The sequence below is a fragment of the Tachysurus fulvidraco genome, chromosome 1, assembly GCF_022655615.1.
Source record: "Tachysurus fulvidraco isolate hzauxx_2018 chromosome 1, HZAU_PFXX_2.0, whole genome shotgun sequence".
Taxonomy (NCBI): domain Eukaryota; kingdom Metazoa; phylum Chordata; class Actinopteri; order Siluriformes; family Bagridae; genus Tachysurus; species Tachysurus fulvidraco.
The window spans coordinates 25974885-25985299 of record NC_062518.1 but is presented as its reverse complement, the minus strand read 5'-3'; the positions used below and the strand labels follow the sequence as shown (position 1 = coordinate 25985299).

General features: G+C 39.3%; 1 protein-coding gene across 4 annotated transcripts; it reads right to left on the bottom strand.

Moving 5' to 3' along the window:
- Positions 1 to 655: 655 nt before the first annotated feature.
- Positions 656 to 9603, bottom strand: otulinb (OTU deubiquitinase with linear linkage specificity b). Of its 4 annotated transcripts, XM_027169061.2 has the most exons (9): positions 9325 to 9603; positions 8949 to 9109; positions 7568 to 7762; positions 7377 to 7459; positions 7110 to 7222; positions 6581 to 6724; positions 4909 to 5019; positions 2614 to 2883; positions 656 to 1884 (listed from the first exon to the last, which is right to left on the bottom strand). In XM_027169061.2, the coding sequence occupies exons 2-9, from the start codon at positions 9068 to 9070 to the stop codon at positions 1618 to 1620; spliced, it is 1305 nt and encodes a 434-aa protein (XP_027024862.1). In that variant the 5' UTR covers positions 9071 to 9109; positions 9325 to 9603; the 3' UTR covers positions 656 to 1617. The 4 variants fall into 4 exon arrangements, with proteins under 4 accessions (XP_027024862.1, XP_027024860.1, XP_027024861.1 ...); XM_027169059.2 differs by lacking the exon at positions 9325 to 9603 and having other exon boundaries at positions 8949 to 9318; XM_027169060.2 differs by lacking the exon at positions 9325 to 9603 and having other exon boundaries at positions 4915 to 5019; positions 8949 to 9318.
- Positions 9604 to 10415: the final 812 nt, after the last annotated feature.

The window sequence follows — 10415 nt, the reverse complement described above, 5'->3', positions numbered from 1 at the left end:
TAACACACCTTTAAGCCTTAAACATACTTTCAACACTTCCCCTGTAGTGAATCCACCAGTTCACTCATTTTATTGTCTTTGCCTGAGAGAAACATGCTATATTCACAAACGCACAAAAAAAACATTACAACGGAAATAAAGCTCCATTTTTTTGCAGAATGATATATTTACTAAGACGGTGTATTCAAACAGATGGAAACTAAATAATTATATTAAAATAAAACTGAAATGCATAAAAAATTAAATAAATACATAACATTCTGAGAATTACAGCGTACCCATTTCATTTTTATAAATTATACAAGCAAAGGCAGACATCGGCCTGATGAGAAAACCTCCTTTCGGAATACTTGAAATTTCCATTTCTAATTTAAATCCGGTCTGTTCCAAAAATATTTTCTAATACAATAATCCCTGATTTGTGCATCAATATTATTTCATTATAGCTTTGCTTAAACCTGTGCAAACAACGTCTAATAAACAGGCTGGTAGATTGATTTATTGCATTCGGATAAATATAAAAAAACGGAAAGGTACAGGGTGGATAAGAGGTGATAAGCTACCACTTTTGTGTGGTGGTTACTGTAAAACCATGTATACTCGTACCCTCCACTTTCTACCTCCGTGGGTATTTTGAACATTGTGCAGTGCTCCCCCCCCCAACTTTGTACTTCTTATATGAGCTACTGACAGGACAAACAGTGCATTTTGATTTAAGTTTGTTTATGCAATTCCAGCATTCAGTTATCAGTTAGGAATAGGTAAATTTACTTTCCTGCGTGAAGGACATGATCTGTTTAATCAAGAAAGGAGTAATTCCAGTTTGAAAGTTGGTGAAAAAAACAAAAAACAAACTCAGTTGAATGAAGTTGGGTGTGAATTGGCTTCTAGTATTAATGTTTTGATTTCTGTCTAAAAGGTTTTGCCAGCATGCATACATGAATGAATAAATGAAGTGCATTAGATTGCTACATTAGTTACCTTTGCTTTAGAGAAGAGCAGATTCTTTTTTTCACTTCAGAAAAGTGCTATATACGACTGTGTGGAAAACGTACAACGTTTTTGGCTTCATTACGTCAGGATGCCTCGTTGCCAATAAGCAATAGCGGCTGACTGTCAAGAACGACATAATGTGGATACTTTTTTCAGCTAGTCTACGATATTTGCTGTTGTGTGCTTCTTGTGCTGAATTTTATCTTTAAAATATGTGAACAGGTTCCTTGTAAGAAGATGCGGTTTCTTATCATGATATTTCCACCGAGCACTGATAGGAGTCTATTGATTTGACTTTGATTTGACTGCCATCATTAATCGTGAAATACTTCCAGATTTGCGGTCGTTCCGTGTCGTCTGTCGTTATCACAATGACAAACAATAGCACTAAGTCACGTTGCACCACCTAGTACTGAGTGTTGGTATAGCAAACACTTTGTGATTAAGCATGTCTTTCAGTGGCATCCATATTCACATGTTGATTAACTCATCTATTATTTATTAGAAGGAAAAAAAAAAAGTCCTCAGCCTTTACTGCATTCTATAACAAAAAATGGGAGATCTGTAGCCGAAAATCACCCGGAATAATGAAGCTTAATAACAATTGGATGGTTCAGATTTTCTCTACAGAAGTGTAGTTTTTCCTGTTCCACATGAAGGCTTGTTCCATTTGGGCATCACTGCCTTGTCATGTTTTGTCAATTCTAGTTTGGACTGTTTAGGCACAGGCACATTATAGTGTCGATCGTCTTCTGTGACCAGGCTGAGGCAAGGCCACTCTGTCTCGTGGTCATCTGGATAGTAGGTAATGAACTCCTCGGTGTCTGTCTTGTAGAGCCGAAAGGCCTGAAGCGTATGCTGTAGGGAGTAGCCGAGCAGAAACATCTCCACCTGCAGCAAACAGAAAAGGTTTTTAGTGACTCATCCTTCATTAAGTGTCTGATCTGCAAATATCCAGAATGGCATAATGGGTCTCACCTCAGTATGCACTCACTTTAGCCTGCATATGTTGTAGTGTGATATACACTTGATAATCTGACTTTGCTATTCCCATGGAGTGACGCTGATGATTATTAATCATGTGATCTACTGTATAGTTTGTTTTCAGACCATTCACCTTAAGACACTTTAGAACAAATCCATTAAGACTTTTCTAAACTACCATCAAGGCACAGAGACAACAATACTAACATACACCGAGCCTTGCTGACATGTTAACAGTATTTTTATATTTGTTCATCTGTTATTGTTTTTTCTTCAATATTAGCTCAGTATGTTTACATGTGCAGCTTTTGGCAGACGGCCATTATTCAGAGCGACTTCCATTTATCTCATTCATACAACTGAGCAGTTGAGAGTTTAGGGCCTTGGTCAAGTGCCCAGCAAGTGGCAGCTCACAACCTGACCAACCTTCAGTAGTCAAACAGCTTAACCACTGTGCTACCACTTCCCCTAGTTTCCAGTCTTTTTTATTTTGTTAATACAGAAATGAATCAATGCAGTTATGAGAATATAAATCACTGTAGTTTCTGGGTGTGCTTGCTTGTTTAAGTCAGGCAAGCAAGCCATCACTGTGCTTACTGCTGCTCAGAAAGTCATGAAGTACATTCAAGTTCTCACCTGTTCCAGACCTCCACTGAAGCCCACATGTCTGAGATGATTAGTGAGGAAGCTCCTGGGACATTTGGAAGTGTCACGGGCAAAAAGTAGCCAGCAGAACTCAGGTACCCTGGAGCCCTTTTGCATGTCAGAGTGTAGCTGAATGACTGTCTTCAGCATCAAAAACTTCAGGGCCTCCAGCAGCTCATATTCTTCACGGCCCCCCACAAACAGTTGCTGGCAAACACGTTCCCGCTCTGCAGAACTCTTACACTGTACTGCCTCCTGCCACTGTGGAAAAATTAATGGAGAAATTTCACGTCTACCCTCAATACTTTAGTCATTATAGTGTTTTATTAGTATCAATAATCAGAATAAATATCACGGTCGATTTAAAAAGCATTAAATGCGAGGTCACATGAATTAGAGAAAATCTGTACAAGGTAAAACATAATACAGTAAATCTTTGAAATTGCCAAAACAAGATCAGCACATTACTACATGCATTGAGATGCTACAATCCAAACAATTCCTGATACTTTTGCACAGTGTTTGAATTATAGGGAGACTTTTACTGTGATCAACATATAGTGCCTTCACAAGATTAGAGCATTCGCACTCACTAAGACATCAAGCTCTCAAAATTAACAGGGGTAAAAGTGAACAAAGTGGCAGCTACTTGTCCCACTCTCACTATTACATTCACCATTTGTTAGATGGCCTTAAAAAGCCTGACTAGGTGCTTTAAAGTTTCAATAACTAAACCCTTGTTCTGGTTCCCCAGTTCAGGGTCTTAGAGTGTTATTAGTTTAAAAAACCTGTTGCAGAGATTGCATAGTACAGAAAAACACACAAAGTGATACTCGGTTCTGAGAATCAGCTTTCTGAGCTAAGGTTATGTCTACGGCTGCATCTTGGAGGTCCTTTCAGGTTAATAGTGACCTAAACCTTATACTGACATTTTCGAATCTGTTTTCATCAGTGTTTGGCAAAAAGTTTAGTTCTACCATTATTTCTTGTTATTGATGCCTGCATTGCATTATTGGTAATCTTATCATACAGTGTGCTACAGCTACACTCATACTGAAGACAACCGTGTGGACGTACCTAATGAGTTGCAATATGTTAGTGTTGTAGTTCAGGGAAAGGGGTTGAGTGGTCAATGCTCCCCCTGTAGCTTATGGGCAGAACCTGAGATATGTCTGGCAGCAACCTCCCAGTGAAGCCAGAGAAGCGAGGTTACACAGAGAGGCTACACAGTTCACTGGTATTGGAACAGACTTCTAGAAAAATGCTGGCCACTCAATTAAGCTAATTTGTGACCGATTTTATTATTTTCCCAATCAGATTCTACAATCTCATAAGTGATCCCATTTAGCTTGCTAGACCGATGGGTGTGGAATACCAGCCTACAACCGGACCCCAAATGCTCCATTGGAAAGATAATAAAACCTCTTTTACAGGCTAGGGAAGTGATGGGATGGCTCTGAGTTGTTTTGGCACCCATAAGTACCACTCACCTCACATCTGGGAACCATTTTATCAAGCGCAGTTGGACCCTAATGCTAGTGAAAATCCTTTCAACCTGCAGTGCAATGTTGTACAAAATTCAGAAACTAGGCCACAGAATCCTACTTGTGGCCTCAAAAGGGCCTGTCTTCACTAAATTCTGAAAGGCCATGCCGGATTCCTCCCTGAGCATCTTCCTCCCTTTATGGACTTTGAGATTTTACATCCACAGCTGGCAGAAAACTGTGATGTAATAGTTCAAGAAACACTAATAAATTCGGTACTGTTTATTTAGACAAGAATTATTTTTTTTGTTCATCATTTGTTGGAGTTTGATGTTTCATTTCTAGTATTCTGACTTTTCTTCAGTGACAGCAAGTCCCCATTTACATTAATGGTGAATATGGCTGTAATCGCTGCAAACATCTCTGCTTGGCATCTCTCTAGAGTCACAGAAGTCTTTTAAAAAGGGTTATGAGTCATCCATGCACTTCAGGCACTTTCAGGCTTATCATTAATTTTGCAGCAAAGCTAACAGTCTTATAATCTCACTCACATAATAATACTTACGATCAGTAAATGCCCTGTGACTCGGAGCTTCAAAACTACTCATAAAACTTCAGTAAAGTTGAGTAAAATTAAATTTCGGAAACCCACAATGAATCTAAGACTTTTATTGTGTCGCTGGTGACTTTTCGGCCTTTAGTACTGTAGCATGTAACCTCCCTTTGCCCACATAAAACAACAGCTGTGCGATAGAGTCATTAACTATATGGTGTGAAAAAGGATCAAACGTATTAGTGTTACCCTAACTTTCAGGAGAGTCAGACATTGTTCCAACTGTTCCACTGCTCCTCCTTTAGCTCTGCTCTCAAAAGGAAACATCCATTCTTCCACCAAATCTTGCACACACTGCAGCTGTGTTGGACACAAAACAGACAACTAGGCACCTTAATAGTCAATTAGACCTTAGCCATTATATTATGTCACTTCTAATAATTCTAAAAACAGTTGTACTGTAGTAGTCTATGTAATAAAACTATAACTAGAAAATTCTGGCACCTGGAGTTACTTAGGACAACCTTAATGTAATTATTACAGATAAGTTCATATATATATACACACACACACACACACACACACACTGCTCAAAAAAAAAAAGGGATCACAAACAACACAATGTAACTCCAAGTCAATCACACTTCTGTGAAATCAAACTGCCCACTTAGGAATCAACACTGATTGACTATCAGTTTCACATGCTGTTGTGCAAATGGAAGTGGCTCAGGTAGTGCAGCACATCCATAATGGCACATTAATGTGAGCTGTGGCAAGAAGGTTTGCTGTGTCTGTCAGCGTAGTGTCCAGAGCATGGAGGCGCTACCAGGAGACAGGCCAGTACATCAGGAGACGGGGAGGAGGCCGTAGGAGGGCAATAACCCTGCAGCAGGACAGCTACCTCTGCCTTTGTGCAAGGAGGAGCACTGCCAGAGCGCTGCAAAATTACCTCCAGCAGGTAACAAATGTGCATGTGTCTGCTCAAACGGTCAGAAACAGACTCCATGAGGGTGGTATGAGGGCCCGATGTCCACAGGTGGGGGTTGTGCTTACAGGCAAACACCGGGCAGGACGTTTGGCATTTGCCAGAGAACACCAAGATTGGCAAATTCGCCACTGGCGCACTGTGCTCTTCACAGATGAAAGCAGGTTCACACTGAGCACATGTGACCGACGTGACAGTCTGGAGACGCTGTGGAGATCTGCAACATCCTCCAGCATGACCGGTTTGGCAGTGGGTCAGTAATTGTGTGGGGTGGCATTTCATCTGGAGTGTGTCAGCAGTTTCTGCAAGACAAAGGCATTGATGCTATGGACCGGCCCACCCGTTCCCCAGACATGAATCCAATTGAGCACATCTGGGACATCATGTCTCTCTCCATCCACCAATGCCACGTTGCACCACAGACTGTACAGGAGTTGGCGGATGCTTTAGTCCAGGTCTGGGAGGAGATCCCTCAGGAGACCATCTGGCACCTAATCAGGAGCCTGCCAAGGCATTGTAGGGAGTTCATACAGGCACGTGAAGGCCACACACACTACTGAGCCTCATGTTGACTTGTTTTAAGGACATTACATCAAAGTTGGATCAGCCTGTAGTGTGTTTTCCCACTTCAATTATGAGTGTGACTCCAAATCCAGACCGCCATGGGTTAATACATTTGATTTTCATTGATAATTTTTGTGTGATTTTGTTGTCAGCACATTCAAATATGTAAAGAATAAAGTATTTAATAAGACTATTTCATTCATTCAGATCTAGGATGTGTTGCTTAAGCGTTCCCTTTTATTTTTTTGAGCAGTGTATATAAACAAAGAAAGGGTGGTCAGAAAACTACACTAAGTCTTTTGTAAAAAGTAAATGTATGACATCTGTAAAGTATATGGGCACGTGGTTTCTTGCAGAAATCTGAAAACAAACCTGAACATTTTCAGAATCATGCAGCCAGTTACTGAGTTTGTTCGATTGACTGAAGAGCTGAAAGAGGGTCGCTCTCAGAGCGCAGTAGTTATCACCTCGTACTCTGCACAGGCTCTCAAACCTTTGGGCTACTGCTTCATATCCCTAAAGAAAACAGCATGTGGAGTTAGCATGAGGGCAAATCCTGGCTAATGTAGAGCAGTGCTCATATGAGTAACCTCTAAGGATCATTGAAGGTACTACAAAAGATGTTTAGCAGAAAAGAAAACATGAAAATTTGAAAAAGCGAATATAACAGAATTGAATAAAAATGATTTAATGTAATTAGACCTACTATTTTGGTTTAGCTAGCTAGCTAGATAGAAAAAATGACTGTAATTAAATGTAATTTGGGGCCAAAAGGAGGTCATGAATAAGGAAAGCAATGCAAAATAAATAAGAAAAGCCATGGGGTGGTGGTGGCACCTCACTTATAAGTAATTATGGGTCATCATCACATGGTATCATCACATGGCATACTTCATTTTACCTTTCTGATAAGGTGACTTTTGTTGGTTTTTCCTTTCCACTCTCTCTGACTGTAGGAGAGCAGACTTTCCGGAGCTGACACACTGATCTGGTCCTCAGAATTAGGCACGGAAACTAGAAAATAAATATATACAGTATACATGGTCTCTCAAAACCTAATACAAAAATGCCCTAAAACTACACTGAACCACATTTTCCACAGTGTTAAGTGAAAAACAGCTTTCACAAAGTTACTAGCATGTAATCTGGGACAAAATATCATTATTACCTGCTTTTGACAGCTGTCTTTCCGTATGCTTCTTCTGTCTTTCCTGTTCTATTTCCTCTTCTGCCCTGTACAGATCCTCCTCACTGTGAAAGAGGTCAAAACTTTAAAAACACTGTTCACAATGTAAAATCGTGTACATTCTGGTTTATATCATGCCGCTAAATAGCTAGATCTGTCGATAAGCACAGCACCTGTTATCTATGTCTGTGGCTGACATCTCCTCTGGATAGCGCTGACACAGATGACTAACTTCTTTTGACCACTTGACTTCGTTCTCAGGAGCTGCTTTTATACTTGAAGGCATCTCTCTGTTTTTTTCATCTTTAGATGGATCCTTTTCACTGGCAGCAGCCGGAACAGTTTGACTGGGCTTCTTGACAGACGATCTAGAGAATAGGAAATGACATTTTTTCATTAATCAAGCATATAGAATACTGATAACAATATTTCTTCTTCTCAGATATAGAGAATATGAGATAAGCAATGATCATATATCCATCAAGACCAACTCTTTTGCTTTTGCTGTCCATAGAGATTTGAGAGGTTTGAGAGGAAAAGACAAACGCGTGTTGATAGATTCGAATTTCAGCTGATTTTTTTTTAACATCTAGATATAACTTGAAAACAATTCCTGATACTTTTTGTTTGAACCTGCCATTATTTTAAAGTGTTCAAAAATATGACTGGACTGAGAGATGTTTCCTGTTTCATTGATTTTTAAACAGTTAATACAATTGAATATCTACTGTTGGTTTAATAATTACATTTATTTACATTAAAGTAAATTATTTTGCTTTTGCTCACCTAAAAACTGTGATGTCTGCCACCAAAGGTGTAAAGTTCTTTTAACAGAGCAGACGTAGGTGTCAGGAAAAGAAAGCTGAAATCCTGAAGTCTTATATTCTTCTTTTAATCTCGGACCAAAATGTTTTGTAGCTCCACTGAGATGAGGCCGACTGTGAAGATCCTGAGGCATCTAGAGATCTACCAGCTCTAGTTAAACTCTGCTATACTAAAGAGGAGATGTCAACTCCATGTAGTCTTTTGCATCTATACAACATGTCAGACCGTATATTTATAAATCACACCCTCTGGTATCACCCACATGAGGATGAGGTTCCCCTTTGTGTCTGGTTCCTCTCACAGTTTCTTCCTTTACCATCTAAGGGAGTTTTTCCTCCCCACAGTCACCTCAGACTTGCTCATTGGGGATAAATACAAACACATTAAATATATCTAATATTAATCTTGATAGTTGGTATTACATTAATCTTTATATTAACCTATTATTAACCTATATTGTTTTATGTTGTTTTCTGTTCTGCTTTGAGACGATGTCCGTTGTAAAAAGCGCTATATAAAATACATTTGAATTGAACTGAATCGAAGTAAAATTCGAATCAGTACATTTCAGAAATCAACGAATCGACTCACGCTGGAACCGACTCCCAACACTAATCGCGTCATTTGTTTGCTCTTCTGATAATTAGATATTAAGTGTGCACAAAAGGAACAGCAATAATAATAATAATAATAATAATAATAATAATAATAATAATAACGTGTACTTGCCGTCCTTTCTTGTATTTCTTGCTCTTGCTGCAGGATTCAGAAGCTTTGCGACACTGTGTTAACGTCCCAGCACTGGTTTTGTTTTGTCGCCCATCTTTTACACATGACTCAGTGGGACGCATGTTGCACAACACACAGCATCTCTCCGACACATTGACAAGCTGCACAAGCATAAATACCATGAGGTAAACAAGCACTGACAAAGTGCTTCACATCCAGCAATCAAAGCTGCACTTCCGCAAGATGGGACATTTGTTTACATTGTCGTTAAAGCCTCTTAGCAAGAAAACTAGCTGATTAAGTGGCGAATGGAAACAAATAGATCTTGATGTATATTTCAATAGTCGATTTCTTCTCATAGTATATTATTATTTACCTTCTAGGTTTAGTATCCACGAAAGCTAAGATGTAAACAAAGTCAGCTACAACCTGCTAAATGCCGCAAAAAGAGTCGCTTCCGGTTTATAGGTGACGTCGGGAATTGTAGTTTCTACAAAAGATTGTTACTAACGACTGTGTATACAGTATAAGAGTGAATATCATGGCTCAGTTTACTCCCTTTGTGCAGACGTGTAGCTTTTTCTTCAACATCAGAGACGGTATAAATATGACTGGACATCATGGTGCAATTTACTTCCGGTTTTGAAGACCTTTTTGGTTGAAATGAGTGTCGCCATATTGTGGATATTTGAGCCCGAGCATGCGCAGAAAATACGACACTGTACACTAAAGTATGCATCACCTGAGCAACAATTTATACAATTTAATTGATGCAAAAATAGCAAGTCCAGTATTATTAATAAACATGTTAACTACTAAAACATCATTTGAACAACACCCATCTATTGTCCATAGGTATTTATGATTAGGACATAATGAATGCACAATTTATCTGATTATTTTATCCACATCAGGGCTCTCAAGTTTTGAAGACAGGCAAGACAGACATCGACATCCCCCCAATAAACAAACAAACAAACAAACAAACAAACAAACAAATAAATGGTGGAGCAAGGATTGCTTACTGCAATTTAACCAAAGTATTTGTTTTGGTTTCCATTTATTAATTTGTGTGTGTGTGTGTGTGTGTGTGTGTGTGTGTGTGTGTGAGAGAGAGAGAGAGAGAGAGAGAGAGAGAGAGAGAGAGAGAGAGTATGACTGGTGTTGCTTATTGTAAATGTTTGTTGGACTCCTTTATCATTTGTAATGTTGCTCCCATTTAAAACAGTTCGTCTCAAGCCCAGACATTTTTAGTGTCATGATTGAGGACAATGTCCCATCCAGAGACAAGCTGATTCGTGTTGAGGTTTTGTTCAAACCGACCATCGAAAATACCCTTGCTAATGTTTTTTTTTTTTTCAGGCTCGACTAAGAACTCCAGGGGAGACCAAGAGCTCCTGAGGAACCTAACGGGTCTGTGTAATTTCAGGCTAATTCTTTAGTGCTTAAGTCTTCAAATGATCCCTA

Coding starts and splice junctions, on each gene's coding strand:
- otulinb (XM_027169059.2), bottom strand. CDS start 9,130: ATGGTATTTATGCTTGTGCAGCTTGTCAATGTGTCGGAGAGATGCTGT. Junction 7,460..7,567: donor GCCACAGACATAGATAACAG/GTGCTGTGCTTA, acceptor CCTCTTTCACAG/TGAGGAGGATCTGTACAGGG. Junction 1,885..2,613: donor TCAGTGGAGGTCTGGAACAG/GTGAGAACTTGA, acceptor TGTTTGCTGCAG/GTGGAGATGTTTCTGCTCGG.